Below are 17,778 nucleotides of genomic sequence, written 5' to 3'. Positions count from 1 at the left end.
CAGATAGGGTTTTGCTGTTTAAAAAACTTTTTTTTTTTGTAAAAATGCCCTCCTGTCCAAAATTTTTCTATCCCCAGAAAATTGAGATTTTAAGCTTACCAATGATGTATCACACATGCAATCGGACAATTCTGAAATTTGGCCAAATTGGGGGTCTCAGAGCGGAACTTCAAGTCACCTGGGTGTTTTCCGCCATATCTATTTTTCCTCGCAACCAACCTCCTCCCTTCCACCTTCCTCTCACCCTATGTTTACAGGACATCAATACGTGGATCTTTTCAAACCTGCTTTTAAGGGTGTCAAAAAAAAATCGATTCTGAAATATATCACGATATTACGTCACGTAATTCTCGTATCGATTCAAAATCCATCTGTATCGAATTTTACACATGTGTTTTTGATGGAAATAAACAATTCAGTGGCTGCACTTCTACTCTCGTCCAGTTGATGGCAGCACGCAGAAACATTGCCTAATCTAAGTAAAGATTTATGTACGTCGCTTTCTAGTGGTTGGCCGCCATTACTGGGGTGTTTACACACCTATAGCAGCCCAGCGTCAGTTGATGTAAACAGTAAAATTAGCTGCTCTGTGCTGAGGGCAGTACACCTCAGCAATGGCGGACGGCCTACTTCTGTTCATTTTGCTTTGATTAGTCATTTTATAAATCTGAAATTTGGGCTCATTTTAGCTTTTGCTGCAAAAACTGAGGCGTGGAGTATATACAATCCTGCATTTAAGCAGGTTTGGACAAGAGCAGGTTGCACTAAAAAGAGAAAATGTTACAATGAAAAGCAGATGTTGTTAAAACATTAAAATAAAACATGTTTATTTGAATGCTGGATGAGGTTTTGAGAATAAATAGGAGTAATTGTGCTTTATGCATGGGCGAAGGTGGGGGGAGGCAGGTGGCACCCTTAGTGGCCAAAAAGTCTTTGCAAAAAATGAGGTTATTTATTTATATATACACTTTCCTATATATATATGCAGTATATTCATATATATATTAGGGCTGTCAAAATTATCGTGTTAACAGGCGGTAATTAATTTTTTAAATTAATCACGTTAAAATATTTGACGCAATTAACGGCCATGCCCCGCACAAACAGATTAAAATGACAGCATAAGTCATGGCCACTTGTTACTTGTGGTTTTTGGAGTTTTGTCACCCTTTGCTGGCGCTTGGGTGCGACTGATTTTATGGGCATGAGCATTGTGTAATTATTGACAACAATGGTGAGCTAGTAGTTTATTTTTTGATTGAAAATTTTACAAATTTTATTAAAACGAAAACATAAAGAGGGGTTTTAATACAAAATTTCTATAACTTGTACTTACATTTATCTTTTAAGAACTACAAGTCTTTCGATCCATGGATCGCTTTAACAGAATGTTAATGTTAATGCCATCTTGTTGGTTTATTGTTATAATAAACAAATACAGTACTTATGTACAGTATGTTGTATGTATATATCCGTCTTGTGTCTTATCCTTCCATTCCAACAATAATTCACAGGAAAATATGGCATATTTTATGGATGGTTCGAATTTAAGCTGTGATTAACTCAATTAAAAAAATTTAATCGTTTGACAGTATATATATATATATATGTGTGTATATATGTATATATATATATATATATGTGTGTATATATGTATATACAGTGGGGAGAACAAGTATTTGATACACTGCCGATTTTGCTGGTTTTCCCACTTGGAAGCCATGTAGAGGTCTGTAATTTGTATCATAAGTTCTCTTCAACTGTGAGGGACGGAATCTAATACAAAAATCCAGAAAATCAATTGTATAATTTTTAAATAATAAATTTGTATTTAACTGCATGGAATAAGTACTTGATACATTACCAACTAGTAAATATTTCAGCATTTTTTAAGCACCCGTCCTGTTCTCCACTCATTACCGGAAGTAACTGCACCTGTTTGGACTTGTTACCTGTATTAAAGACACCTGTTCACATGCTCAAACAAACAAACTCCAACCTCTCCACAATGGCCAAGACCAAAGAGCTGTGTAAGGACATCAGGAATAAAATAATAGACCTGCATAAGGCTGGGATGGGCTATAGGAAAATAAGCAACCAGCTTGGTGAGAAGGCAACAACTGTTGGAGCTATTATTAGAAAATGGAAGAAGTTCAAGTTGACGGTCAATCTGCCTCGTTCTGGGGCTCCATGCAACATCTCACCTCGTGGGGCATCACTGATCATGAGGAAGGTGAGGGATCAGCCCAGAACTACACGGCAGGACCTGGTCAATGACCTGAAGAGAGCTGGAACCACAGTCTCGAAGAAAACCATCGGAAACATATTACGCTATCATGGATTAAAATGCTACAGTGCACACAAGGTCCCGCTGCTGAAGCCAGTGCCAGTAACATTTTGAGTAACTGCTTATTTTCATTACATTTTTTTAAACAATGGTAATGATATTTTTTTTCTCTCAGCACAAACTTATCTATATGAACCGTTTTTATAATGATACTGTCCAATAACCCATTACATAATCACATTAAAAAAATGTAAAGAATTAATTGAATTCCAGCAAGAGAAAAAAAAGCAATATTTGTCCAAAGAGCAAAAGTGCTCTCTAGTGGAGAAAATATTTCATAGTTTGAATAGTGAATCGTTCCTTAATAGTTATTCCGAAATTAAAAGGATCATATCTCCAGTTTTCCGTGGTCAATCCGTGCCAAAAACTTGAAGAGATTTAAATCCGCGCTTTCGAGTCACGTCGAGGACAAATATTTCATTTTTTATGGTGCTTTAAAGATGCCAATTGATTGAACAGGCAGGCGTAATCATAGAATGGCAAGCTCGTGTCAGATTGGGGTAATTGGGTCATGTGGTTATTGTTGCAACATCTCATTGGTAAAATTGGTAGAGCTACTCTTGGCATCGTTGGCATAAAAAATAATAAATCTATTATGTAGAATAAAGAGAAACAATGTAACGACTCTTTTGTCGCCCAGAGTAGCGGAGTAAGAGCGTTTTTTTCTTCACAATTCTACTCAAGTAAAAGTAAAAAGTGTGGCTTAGTCAAACTACCCTTAGAATTACATTTTTCTCTAAAAGCTACTAGAATAAAGGTAACGGAGTACATGTAACGCATTACTACCCACAGAGGCATAGCAAGGGTCCCCGGGGGCCCCAGGCAACAAGCAACATTGGGCCCTTCTGAGTCACGTGACACACATATATACTTGCGCAGTATAATTAACACAAAGGTGGGGGGGCGCGAGTGCGCGCTGTGTGCACATGCGATCATCTTGGTGATAAAAGTGGCGAAAACTAAGCACTTTACTCATTACTTACTTACTCATATGAATGTACTTACATTCGTTCATGGACGCACACATTTTAACACTTGGCCGTCCTCAGCTCGAAATGCGCACTTTACGCCTATTCTCGCTACCAGAATACGCAGCGCTTGTGACGTAGGACAATAACTGGACCGGTTGCTATGGGAACGTACGCATACCCAAGGAACCTTGCTAAAAGGAGTATTAAAGTTGCTCATAAAATTGTTTAGGACTATTTTGGGTGCATATATGTTATATTTTTCTCATAGAGTATTCGACGAGGAATACGATAGACCCATTAATAGACTTTTCTGGAAAAATCACCATTTCTTTCAGTAGTCACATGAATAATGAGGTGGCCTGTGAAAATCAACGTAAACAACTCGGCAAGGCCTTTCCAGAGAGTACTTGGTGAATCACACTTTAAACAATCATGTGGTATTAATAGCTGACTGAACTTTCTTAAATATGTTTAATCTACGTGATATGGTTAGTGCTGATTGGGATTGATAACAGAATCATTAGATAATCTGCCAAATGATTCCATGGGATTGAAACACTACCTACACTTGTCGCTGCGACAGTGCAGTAAAGCTGCGTGTGATAAATCTGTTGGCCCTCTCGGGGCCCCTGCTGGCTGGGGGCCCAAGGCAATTGCCTGGTTTGCCTAATGGGACGCGATGCCTCTGACTACCCACCTCTGACTGTGTGGCGGAAAACACACAGGTAAAACACACAGGTGACTTGAAGTTCCGCTCTGAGACCCCCAATTTGGCCAAATTTCAACATTGTCCTATATGCATGTGTGATACATCATTGGAAAGCTTAAAATCAAAATTTTCTGGGGGTAGAAAATTTTTTAACAGGAGGGCATTTAAAAAAAAAAAAATTAAACAGCAAAACCCTATCTGGAGGTGAGAGCACACGAGAGCAGAATTACAGACGCCATGAATTTAACGAGATATTATTGCGTATTTACCTTGTTTCGATCCAAAAACTCCATGAAGCATGTATCACTGAGTGTCAAGACAGAGCTGTGAATGGCCACGGCTGGATTTCTTTGGGATTTTATTGGTGAAACATGGTAATATAACAAGCGTCGCGATGCAGAAATTGCAGACATCAAGGAGTGGTGGAGATTTTCTTTTTCATATATTTACCCTTTTAAACTTTTTTTTTTCAAATTTTTTTTTTGTTTGGATCGATTATTTATGAATGAATGAATTTGAATGAATGAATTTATTTTCATTGTCATCATCATCATCAAATCATCATAAACAAAAAATCATCAAAAGAAATCATTAACAGTTTCAGAGTGTGGACATTATCAGAGTGTGAATTTGTTTACCCGAAGGAAAGACAAAGATGAAGACAGACAAGGAAGACAGGAAAAGCAAAAGCTTATCGTCTAACATATCGGCGAAAATGCGACAGTAACAAAAAAAATACAATTGAGCGATAGCTATGAGGTAGATATCCATGACTTTTTTACAGACGCCAATTTTTTCATTGTGACGTAATTTGTGTAATACTTTATAATATGCTAGTGAATAATTTTTTTAAGTTGTTGTTTTTTAGCTAAATATTAGACATCAATTATGATTCTAAGCTAAAATGACAGAAATTTTGCATAATTAATATGATTAATTACCTTCGTTTTATGGATGGGTTGAAACCACAGCGGTTGCGCGACGTCTGTAAACGGGGGTTTCCAGGGTAAAACGGACAAATCAGAAATAGTTTGGGGGCTTAATGCGCCATGAATCTGCTATGGCAGCACATAGACACATTGTTCTATTAGGCTCGAGCGTTTACGTCACAGCAGCACGGGATCGTGCGAGATTTGCGACAACACAGCCATTGCGGAAGCACGTCTGCATCACGGGACATTTAAACTTAACGGCAAATACAATTCAACTACGAGTGCCAAAGATGGAAAAATGTTGGGAAAACTTGCCAGTTCGAAACAGAGACAAACTTGTTACCACGGCGAAGGACAGATATGTGAGCAATTTTAAGGATGTGAACAATGTTGACCCTCACGAGCAAGCCGAACACAAATGGAATAAAGATGTCGACAAGCTTCCACCACTACGCGAAATGGACATCATGCTGTATTTAGTGTTTGGTATATGTTACAACACTCATCAGCAATTCCGAAACTACAAATCGCTACAAAGCTACGAACAGTTTTGCTGCGGATGGGTGCAGGATCTTCACTTTATGACCATAGCAAACGGCAACACCATCTTTCTAGCAAAGGTAGGCAATGTGTGTTTACATTAGTCTGTGACCACGGATGTACAAATCTTTTGCTGCATAAAATGTAGCCTGTGTACAAATTCTTTGCCACTCTCTCACGTCAAAATATTACAGCTTTTTCATTTAGCAACGACAGGAATTATGTCTTATGAAGACAATGCACATGTATGCATGCTAGTTGTTTAGCTGTAGCAATAGCTAACAACAGGCCGACTTAGGGCGTAAAGTTACTGAAATTTGCGTAAACAAACGAAATTAACTTACCGGAGGGGAAGTGCATAGAGCAAACTCAGTGTGTAGGAGAATCAAACGTTATGCCCTTCCTTCTGATCGAGGCCACCCATGCCATTCTTCGACGTTTGGTAAGTTCAGATATGAGCTTTCCCTCGCCTTTTCTCCATGTAGGGATCCGAAGAAACTCAATGGTGTTCCGTCGAGCTGTACATTCTCCTTTCTATTTGATCGGTTGTTGCAATTCTTTACCGCACAATAATTTCCAACCATTTTTAAAGAGCGACCTGTGTTGAAATGCCTCAGTTTATGTTTCTCGCTTCCACAATGGCGATAGCGGCGGAAACCTCGCGAGTGCCACGTTATACGCTCGAGCCTAATTAAGGACAACAGTTGTTTTGGGTTAAAATACAGCAGTTTCTTTTAAAGAAGAGTGCAAGAGCAGAAACTGCTTTTTCAATCTTGTCTGCGTTTTCCATATATATATATATGAACACGATGCTGAAAGAAATAAACCGCTGTGTTTGTAAGCCACGTGGTCAGGGTCCGAATTTCCTGCGTCAACATGTTCTGCTAGGTCTAACATGTCCGATATCCCGAGAAAGCTCATTTTGAACATCAGCAATCGTTGCCATGTTGGGAAGGAAGGAGCACAAGCTTCACTCCAGAGCCATGGAGCTTAACTCGTTCAACTCAAATCCCGTCTAGTTCACGCCGCCCGCCGAGTTTGATGCGCCAATGACAGATAAAATTATTTCATGCAGTTACAAGGGGAGCGAGAGCGCAATAAATAAATAAATAAAAAGTGAAATAAGTAATGAAGTAAATTGATATAAAATAAATAATTGAACTAAATAAATAAACGTTGAAGTAAATATATGTTGGAATTTATAAATGAATGGTGAAACAGACAAATGAAAATGGGAAAAAATGTTGAAATAAAAAGTGAAATAAATAATGAATAATGAAATAATTGAATTAAATGTTGAAATAAATAAATATATTGGATTAAACAAATGGTCAAACAAACAAATAAAAATGGAAATAAATGGTGAAATAAATAAACATTGAAATTAATTTTTAAAAAATTGAAATTGCAGTTTTGTATTCAAGAGTGTCACTTGGGGACATGGCTAATCTGTATTTCTGTTTGTGTTTTCAATTTGTTAATTCAGTTTTTAGTGACATTGTATTAATTTATAAATTCATTCATAGCATATAAATATTTAAAAAATGAACATGAATAAAGATTTTTTAAAAATTGTATAAGCAATTAAAGTATATGTTTGATTTATCAAAGTCATGTGAAACAACCTGCTTCGTGTGGCGGCTTCTTGCCTACAGCGACCTCTCCTGGCCGTTCCTTCTCTTCGCCTCGATGTAGTTTTCCTTACAGTGTTCTTCTTTCGTACTTTAGGGATAATTAGGTTTCATGGTTAGCGGAGGAAATACGCGAAATTATTTGAGCCTGAGAAGCTTCAATGTTTAAAAATGAGCGAGTTATTTGATGGAAGAAGTGCAGCGGAAGCCGTACAGTAAATTGGATAAAGTCAATGTATACACTTACGAATTATTTAAATTCTAAGTCTTCAAATTGAGTTATTGACAGTGATGATTGGAATTTATATATGTTGATCATATTTATTGAATATTTTGGGACTCCAGTGATGGAAAGTAGTGTTGGAACTTCCAAACGCTTCAACACTGAAGTTTCAGCACGTTTCTACTTCCGATTCACTTGACGCAACATTTGTTTACCTATCCGGGTTGTGCAGTACAGTGGTGTACTGTTGTCCTAACCAACAGAGCTCCTTCAAAACAATATCATCGGGTAAGTACTGAAGTAACCATTTAGTGGACTAAAGAGTCCCATTTTAAAGCATAAAGGAAGACGTTTGGTTTCATGTTGAAGCTTCGCAGCCTTACCTTAGTTTAGTTTAGCTCGCTAGCTAAAACACGTTAATGTATAAGACCCTTCTTGACATGTCTTGAAGATGCCTCAAACTACTACTGACTGAAGGCCAACGCAATCCCAAGCATCAAGTCAAAGGGTAGACATGGAAAATGAGGCGAGGAAACCCAGGTCACGACGAACAACTAAAAAACAAAAGAAAATGAGGGTAAGATCATGACCTTTGTTGTTGTATATTTCATGCAATACATGACTTGTTTTGATGTGATGGTGATCAATGATTGTGACTGTAGGGCGACAAGCCCATATCCGACTTGCGATACAAGGCTCAAGATAACGATGATCTCACCGTACGGTGATAACACAATTATTTATCCACGAATCAGGGAATCATTCAGTTATATTTTACAAAATAATGTTGTTTTCGTCAACAATGACGATAACAAAAATATTTCATCAACGAACACTTTTCATGCGAGACAATAATGGGCTAAAGACGTGTTTTGGGCGACTTAAACCAGTGTTTTTCAACCGGTGTGCCGTGAAAGATCGTCAGGTGTGCCGCGAGAAATTATCTAATTTCGCATATATATATACACTATACATATACATTATCGCGTTAATGAACGGTAATTAATTTTTTAAATTAATCCCGTTAAAATATTTGACGCAATTAACGCACAAATGCCCTGCTCAAACAGATTAAAATGTCAGCACAGTGAAAGGTGTACTTGTTGTGTTTTTTGGAGTTTTTCCGCCCTCTGCTGGCGCTTGGGTGCGACTGATTTTATAGGCTTCAGCACCCATTAGCATTGTCTAAGTCAGTGCTTCTCAATTATTTTCTGTTACGCCCCCCCAAGGAAGACGTAAATGTTTCGCGCCCCCCCCCAACTCTCTGCCGCCACTGTAAATAGTATCATTCGTCTATATTACAAGTACGCCTCAGCTTAACATAGTGTCCTTTTTTTTCTATTAAAAAAAGTAACATAGATCAACTTATAATAAAGTATAACTTTTTTAACATTGTGTTGCTTGTAACAGAAAAGACTTAACGCGCATCAATTTGCCTGAAGTTAAAAAAAATTTTTTAAAAAGTCACATCCAAACTGTAAAAATACACTCAAGGTACATATTTGACCATTTGATACTGAAAAATAAAATGTAATAAAATCAGTAAATAATAACAAATTCAAATTGATTAGAAACATTTACTCTTCAGGACAACATGCCAAAAAATTTGACCGAAAAAAAACAAAACTGAATAGAAGGGGGGGAAAAAAGTCTTTGGACAGAAGGAAAGTTTTTATTTTCGCTGATTCACCACAGTGCTCACTGGTTTACTGATATAACACTGACAAAGCGGGACGATTGTGACAATTGGCAATATTCGGCACATTTTCGCTGAAAAACAATCAAGCGGCTTATCAATGAGATTGAGGTCTAATGTCTTTATTGGCGTCTTAACTGATTTGGCTTCTCCGCTATAATCATTTTTAGACTCAGTAAACAGTGGTCTTTCCTCATTTCCCACTATATTAAAAGTCAAAGGCAAACGGCCCGAAAAAAGCGCATTCTCGGCGGCCGAGGGAGAACCGTAGGTGAGGGCGGTGGTCGTGACGATCCCAAGCCGAAAACGGCACTTCTCGGCCGGACACGTGAGAACCGAAGAAGACAGTGGGTCGCTGCGTGAGTCCAGCTCTGCATGAGTCTCTTCCGTGTGCTCTTGCTTACTTCAAAAATACTGCACGCACTTTGAAAATGAGAGCGCCACTGCCACCCACGGAGTGGATGTGCAAGTACACTTTATTCTAGTACGGCAAAAAAAAAAAAAAAAAAAAAAAGCATGTTCCCCGAGGTCACTCGCGCCCCCCCTGGCATCGCTCTGCGCCCCCCTGGGGGGGCGCGCCCCACCATTTGAAAGTACTGGTCTAAGTAATTATTGACATCAACAATGGCGGGCTACTAGTTTATTTTTTTATTGAAAATTTTACAAATTTTATTAAAACGAAAACATGAAGAGGGGTTTTAATATAACATTTCTATAACTTGTACGAACATTTATCTTTAAAGAACTACAAGTCTTTCTATCCATGGATCGGTTTAACAGAATGTTAATAATGGTAATGCCATCTTGTTGATTTATTGTTATAATAAAGAAATACAGTACTTATGTACCGTATGTTGAATGTATATACAGTGGGGAGAACAAGTATTTGATACACTGCCAATGGGAAAACCCATTGGCAGTGTATCAAATACTTGTTCTCCCCACTGTATCCATCTTGTGTCTTATCTTTCCATTCCAACAATAATTTACAGAAAAATATGGCATATTTTATAGATGGTTTGTATTGCGATTAATTGCGATTAATTACGATTAATTAATCTTTAAGCAGTAATTAACTCGATTAAAAATTTTAATCCTTTGACAGCCCTAATATATATATATATATTTTTTTTTATACAGTGATACCTCAGCTCACGAACATAATTGGTTCCCAGAAAGTGTGTAAGGCGAAAAGTTCGTCTTCCGAACATTTATTTCCCATAAGAAACCATTAAAATGAGAATAATCTGTTCCCAGGTCCCCATAAAACATAATTTTCTACTAAATAAGCCTTAAAACTACACAAAAATATACCTTATTTTATGTATAATAAATGTGCTGTTGTATTGTAATTAAAGAAATAAACTGTACTGTATAATAAAGTCGTTTTATTTACCTTTGTGATGGTAGTTGATGGCTTGATGGAATGGAGTGGGAGGAGGAGGGAGGGAGGGAGTTACTGTTTGGAAGGAGAGTCACCTTCCATAAGGATTGTAGGTAACTCAACCTCCGGTGTGGCTTGTCTTCTTTGCTTCTTAGAAGGAGACTCTCTATCCTTTTTGCTGACTAAAATCCTCTTAATTGACACCTGTTGCTTTACTTAGCGTACTGGTACTGGGACGCTAAGTCACACAAACGCACACCTCGTTCGTGTTTTTCAATGATCTCCTTCTGCTCGATCGTAATTTTCTTTAATGTCTTCTTAGGCTTAACAGTAGCCTGTGGTGGGATCTTTTTCGGTCCCATAATAGCAAAAGTACACTCAATATGGTCCAAAATGTCTATCAAACACAAACCACGTCCGCACTCAACGAAAGGGAGGGGACGAACTGGGACGCCATGAGCGTGCGTCAGCTTCTCGTGGCGCTGTTCGACCATGTGGTTTGGTTCGTCCGCCGAAAACTAGTTCGTCAGCAGAGACTATATCTCGCGAATTTAATGTTCTTGAGGCGAAAAGTTCGTGAGCTTAAGCGTTCGTGAGCTGAGGTATCACTGTAGGTATCACTGTATATATATATATATATATATATATATATATATATATATATATATATATATATATTGTAATGTCTGTAACTGTGCGGGCCCTTTAAGGGCCCATCAGACTGCAGAGTGGGGACGTAGCAGGAAGCAAGCAAGGAGGGAGGGAGAATGGTGTGAGAACTGAGAACAAGTTAGCGGTCGCATGTTGCGGATGCCGCTGTTATTTTGCTTATTATTTTCCATTGTTGCCACAATAAAGTGGGAAAGTCATCAGCGACTCCTCTCCTTCCTATTTCTCCATTCGGGGCAATTACAATATTTTTTTTATGTCGTCGGGCGGAGTTTCAGTTGGAAGGAAGGAAGGAGTAGGTAGAAAATTCTCGGTCGTGTGCAGATGAGCGAAGTTTCCTCGTGTCGCGTTCAAAAACTGCTTGAATTTCTAGCTAGTAGTACTAATGTCTCTGTCACGGTGTCGGACTTTTTGGATTTAGCAACAAGGTATTGACTTTGAGGACTTTCTCATTTTCCTTCGTAGTTTTTATTTACAAATAAGTTGCCTGTTTCTCTGTGTTTTCACAAAAGCGAACAAAATAGTCCATCGACTTGTTTTGAAGCGACGGGTGTTTCGTTTGGAGATGATGTTTAAACTTGCTTGGCACCATGGCGGTGTGCTGCTCGTGTCACGGTCAAAAACTGCTCGGATTTCTAGCCATCAACGACCTTGCTGTCCGCGACAATGTGGACCCCAACACATCTACTGCACATTATTTGGTTAAACTCGTCATGTGTCGATATACTCGAAAGTGTCCTTTCTATTTTATCCATATGTGACGACCGTCAATCCTCCCCCCGTGTTATATTACAACACATTGTTGAGAAGAGCAAGGTGGCTAATGGCTAAAAATCCGAGCAGTTCTTGAACGCAACACGAGCAGCACAGCGACATGGTGCCAAGCAAGTTTAAACGTAATCTCCAAACGAAACACCCGTCGCTTCAAAACAAGTCGTTGGACTATTTTGTTTGCTTTCGTGCAAACGCAGAGAAACAGGCAACTTTTTTTTGTAATATAAAAACTACGAAGGAAAATGAGAAAGCCCTCAAAGCCAGTTACCTTGTAGCTAAATCCAAAAAGTCAGATACCGTGACAGAGACATTAATACTACCTGCCTACAAAGCCATTGTCTGCGAGATGCACGGCCCTGATGTGGTTAAAGACATTGCTCAAGTCCCCGTTTTTCAAGCCTAACTGTTTAAAAAAAATAAATAAATAAAAACAAAGACTGAGCGCTGTTGAAGAATAAGGATATCGACTTTGTGTTCATATAAACAGGCTCAAGTTTCACACTGAGTAAGTATACGTACTGAGAAATTATTTTATAATTGAATATACTGTACAGAAAATAATTTTGGTACATTTATGGTGTGTGGTGTGCCGCGAGATTTTTTCCAATGTAAAAACGTGCCGTGAGTCAAAAAAGGTTGAAAAACATTGACTTAAATTAAAAAATCCACAATGATTTCCGTAACATGTTTACAATGTATGGCATTTTTATGTGTACCGTAGTTAGCCTGCATCGTAGCAGTGTCTGCTTGTGTCACTCTTGTGATGTGTTGCCCCCACCCACCCATCCCCAATCACTCAGTTACTAACTGAAATACTTTTTGGGAGGAGTAATTTGTAACTGTAAATAATTACTTTTTAAAAGTAAGATTGACAACACTGCACCCCACTCACCAATGCAGTGCCCTCCAATCTCAAGGCTTGCACACACGGTAGGATTTGTTTTCTTTTCTTGGCCAGAGAAAATATGCAATGTTGATTTAGCCTTTAAAAGTCTGTGCTGAGTGAGCATCACACACTAAATGTAACCCGCATCGTTAGCATAGCATTCGCTTTATTTACGTTCAGATCGTGGCATCAAGTTCACTGAAAATATTGCTGTTTTCTTGCTGAGTTTGTATTTTCACCAAGTCAGCGTTGTCCTTGTAAACGCAACAATATGTGCAAGTCTATCAATGTTCATTCAAAATAGTTAGAAACCTTTTATTTATTTTTTTATTTTGGGGGTAAAATTTGACATACGAAAACATTGCGCTGTCAGCAACGAAGGGCAAACACTTCTTCTGGACAGGCAGACTTTCCTGTGCATCATGCCACTCTGATGAATTCCAGAACTGCATGTTATACTATTAGCAGCTCAGAAGTGAGAACGTGGCTCGCGAGAGCCGAGGCTTTTGAGAAAACCTCTGGGTGTTCACTCCCTATATCCGCCAATGCCCTCTGCTTTTGGACGGTTGGCCCAAAACGCTCACTGCCTCCGGAAATGCACCTTACCAGGGGGTTTCAGAATTGCCACTTTTCATCATAAATTTCTCATGGCTCCAGTGTCTTACAACATTTTGGAAGACGTTTGTGTACTTGTGAGAAGGAGCAATTCGATAATTTCTGCCTTACTGTTAAAAACAAAATCCCAATAAAAACCCATTGGGATAATATTTAAAAGGTATTGGAAAATTGGTCTTGAAAGTTCTTGAATTTGGCCATGAAAAATGTGTACAAACCCTGCTACCAATTTGCCAGGGTGCAATCTATTGTCATGCAACAAATTTTAAACACAAAGTGTGCTTCTCATCCCAGCATTAAACAAAACATGAAGTTAGTTACAGTGTATCACAAAAGTGAGTATGTATGAGTACTTTGACACAATGAAAAGTAGTCTGTGTGCAGCTTATATAATAGAGTTAATTAATTTTCCCCTCAAAATAACTCAAAATATAGCCATTAATCTCTTAATCCCTGGCAACAAAAGTGAGTACACCCCTTTGAAAAAACGTACATCCCTAAATGTCCAAATTGAGTACTGCTTGTCATGTGACTCATTACAGGATTGCTGTCATCATTGCTGCAGAGATTGAAAAGGTGGGAGGTCAGCCTGTTAGTGCTCAGACCATTCGCTGCACTCTACATCAAATTGGTGTGCATGGCTGTCACCCCAGGAGGAAGCCTTTTCTGAAGACGGTACACAAGAAAGCCCGCAAACAGTTTGCTGAAGACATGTCAACAAAGCACATGGATTACTGGAACCATGTCCTATGGTCTGATGAGATGGTGTCAAGCAAATGTGGCGGCGACGAGGTGAGGAGTACAAAGATATGTGTCATGGTAGTGTGTCATGCCTACAGTCAAGCATGGTGGTGGGAATGACCCCCACACCTCTCCAAATCTCTGCAGCAATACTGACAGCACTCCTGTAACGAGTCACATGACATTTTAGAGGGAAAATGACAAGCAGTATTCAATTTTGACATTTAGGGATGTACAGTGTCCTCCACAATTATTGGCACCCCTGGTTAAGATGTGTTTTTTAGCTTCTAATAATTTTTTTCATTCAAATAATATGGGACCTTAATGGAAAAAAGAGAAAAATCCAACCTTCAATACAAGTGCATTTATTCAGTGGGGTATAAAATCCCACACTCCCCCCAGTTGAAGCCTGGGACTGTGTGCTTTGGTCAGATGAGACCAAGATTGAGCTTTCTGGAACCAAACACTCTAAGTGGGTCTGGCGTGCCACGAAAGATGCGCATGCTGAAAATATTGTGACACACTTTATTTGATGTCAAATAATTATTTCTTTATGTGGGATTTTTTTCCCCACTGAATAAATGCACTTGTATTGAAGGTTGGATTTTTCTCTTTTTTTCCATTAAGGTCCCATATTATTTGAATTAAAAAAAAATTAATAGAAGCTAAAAAACACATCTTAACCAGGGTGCCAAAAATTATGGAGGGCACTGTATGTACTTCCCATGCGGTATACTCACTTTTGTTGCCAGGGGATTAGATATTAATGGCTATATTTTGAGTTATTTTGAGGGGAAAATAAATTAACTCTATTATATAAGCTGCACACAGACTACTTTTCATTGTGTCAAAGTGTCATTTTGTCAGTGTTGTCCCATGAAAAGATTTACTTAAATATCTGCAGAAATGCGAGGGATGTACTCACTTTTGTGATACACTGTAAGCTTCGAAATGACGATGTCAGACGTCCGTGTGGTTTGCTGACTTTATTCAGCTGCTCATGACATCAACACTTGCGGAATGAAACTAAAATAAAAATGAAATTGAAGCAGTTTAATCTTCAATAACAGAAATTCAAATTTGCATTTATGACTCGCTGCTGAAACAGCAATAAGAATGAACAAAAACGATTAGCATGTATCAGTTAGCGTCGACACATTAAAAGAAAATCTGATCAACTCTCCCCATGTATTCAAGCAAATGTCTCTTCGTTGTGTGTGTGCGTGCACTCTTCTTCTCGTAATGCGCTCTTACTCGCAAGTACTACCTGCTTTACGCTTCTTACACCAAAATAAAAGCATGCATCACAAAACAAAAGTCAACAATATTTAAAAATTAAAAAAAAAAACTATAGAGACTCCAGTGTCATGAAGTTGAAATCACATAAGTCGGGTACGTCCTAACCCGGGGACTACCTGTATTTCTCTCCATATCTCTGATGCCAGCAAATCACAGGATTTTTTTTTTCTCACCCAGTGTCCCACAGATGTCAGTGTAGAGGATCTTCACCATGAGAAGCACGATCCCCTCCACGTTAAGCAGCAAGAGGACTCCAAGATGCCGTACATAAAACAGGAGGCAGAGCCAGAGACCCCCGACATGAAAGAAGAAGACCAGGAAGTTGAAATCCCCAAGTTTCCAATGGGTGTCGGTGTGAAGAGCGAAGAAGACGAAGGACCAAGCGAAGAGAGCGGAGCAGCGGACCCTTTGAGTGACAGCTCATTTCAGCATGTGACAACAAAAGGAGAGCAACCGGACAGCATCATAGCGCCGCTTTCGGACAGCGACGACATAACGTCACATTCTTCTGACTTTAATACTGATGAGGAGGAGGAAGCATTTGACCAAAATGCTTCAAAATCTTCAAACAAGTCATCATTGAAAAGAGACACACAGCAATGTGCGGTTGGGAAACCATTCACCTGTACACTTTGTGGTAAAAGATTTTCTCGTAAAACTAATTTAGAAAGACATAAGTCCACACACACTGGAGAGAAGCCTTTTGCCTGCACACTTTGCGGTAAAAGATTCACCGAGAAGGGAGTTTTAAACAAACATACACGCACACACACTGGAGAGAAGCCTAATCCCTGCTCACTTTGTGATAAAAAGTTCTTCACAAAGGCTCATTTAAACATTCACACAAGAACACATACTGGAGAGAAGCCTTTTGCCTGCACACTTTGTGGTAAAAGATTCATCGAGAAGGGACGTTTAAACAGACATACCAGAAACCACACTGGAGAGAAGCCTTTCGCCTGCACACTTTGTGGTAAAAGATTCACTCAGAAGACGGATTTAGAAAGGCATAAGCGTACACACACTGGAGAAAAGCCTTTTATCTGCTCACTTTGTGGTAAAAGATTCACTGAGAAGGCTGATTTAGAAAGGCATAAGCGTACACACACTGGAGAAAAGCCTTTTGCCTGCACATCTTGCGGTAAAAGATTCTTCGATAAGAGAGGTTTAAACAGACACACAAACAGACACACTGAAGAGAAGCCTTTCGCCTGCACACTTTGTGGTAAAAGATTCACTCAAAAGACTCATTTACAAAGACATAAGCGTACACACACCGAAGAGAAACCTTTTGCCTGCACACTGTGCGGTAAAAGATTCACCGAGAAGGGAGTTTTAAACAAACACAAAAGCACGCACACTGGAGAGAAGCCGAATGCCTGCACACTTTGTGATAAAAAGTTCTTCACGAAGGCCAATTTAAACATTCACAAAAGAACACACACTGGAGAGAAGCCTTTCGCCTGCACACTTTGCGATAAAAGATTTTCTCAGAAGACTCATTTAAAAATACATAAGCGCACACACACTGGAGAAAAGCCTTTTGCATGCTCACTTTGTGGTAAACGATTCGCTCAGAAAGGAAATTTAGTAATGCACGCAAGAAACCACACTGAGTAAAAACCTTTGAATTCTAGCGTGTGACAAAATATTTTGATTCCTGCATTTAAAGTGGAAAAGGCATTTCAATTTCATTATTCAGTTTTCCATGAGCCTCTTTTGAAAGTTGTTGAAATGATTTTTCAGGTGCTGTTTTTTTTTTTGTTTTTAAATAACTATCCAATACACAGGGCTGTCAACAGACTTGCTGGGGCACGGGGACAAGAGACCATAATAGGGCCCCAACCCCACCCCTGCCACCGGCTTGTCACGACAACATATGCAGTACTTTTAACGCTTTGCAAGCAATGACAGTGTAATATTTTTAATTATTTAATTTGAGATGGACAGTAAATTTAACAGACCATAATGTGATGTGACACAATATAAATAAACAATTTCCATCTATTGTCCCATGTAGGCTTCAATACAATACACCTGAGAGTGCTATGCCTGCATGCTAAGTAACAAAACAGTATAACTAAACATCCTGGGGTTATAAAGCCCTCAAACAGTGATGCGCATAGATTTTTTTGACAGCAAAGTCATTTATAACATCAGTGAAATTCAGTTTTTGAGCAAGCTCACGCTCAATGGAGGGCATGGTGTTACCGGCATTCCCAAGTGGCCGCTGTCCCCTACTACTGTATAGACCCCACTCACATGACGTCACAACCACGCCTCCGCGTCGTGTTTACGCATTACCGCTACGTAAATTCCTCCTATTATGGCGTGTTTTTCTGCTCGTTAACATTAATAATC

General features: G+C 38.9%; 1 protein-coding gene across 4 annotated transcripts; it reads left to right on the top strand.

Moving 5' to 3' along the window:
• Nucleotides 1-5,268: 5,268 nt before the first annotated feature.
• LOC130918787 (gastrula zinc finger protein XlCGF57.1-like) lies at nt 5,269-17,376 on the top strand. Of its 4 annotated transcripts, none has more exons than XM_057840872.1 (3): nt 5,269-5,941; nt 7,805-7,930; nt 15,595-17,376. In XM_057840872.1, exons 2-3 carry the CDS (start codon nt 7,868-7,870, stop codon nt 17,035-17,037), a joined length of 1,506 nt encoding a protein of 501 aa, XP_057696855.1. In that variant the 5' UTR covers nt 5,269-5,941; nt 7,805-7,867; the 3' UTR covers nt 17,038-17,376. The 4 variants fall into 4 exon arrangements, with proteins under 4 accessions (XP_057696855.1, XP_057696846.1, XP_057696829.1 ...); XM_057840863.1 differs by lacking the exon at nt 5,269-5,941 and adding an exon at nt 7,558-7,641; XM_057840846.1 differs by lacking the exon at nt 5,269-5,941 and adding an exon at nt 13,920-14,169 and having other exon boundaries at nt 7,808-7,930.
• The last annotated feature ends 402 nt before the right edge of the window (nt 17,377-17,778 follow it).

Source organism: Corythoichthys intestinalis, chromosome 1 (assembly GCF_030265065.1).
Source record: "Corythoichthys intestinalis isolate RoL2023-P3 chromosome 1, ASM3026506v1, whole genome shotgun sequence".
NCBI classification, from domain to species: Eukaryota; Metazoa; Chordata; class Actinopteri; order Syngnathiformes; family Syngnathidae; genus Corythoichthys; species Corythoichthys intestinalis.
Note: the sequence above shows the minus strand (reverse complement) of the source record. Positions and strands in the feature narration are given on the sequence as shown.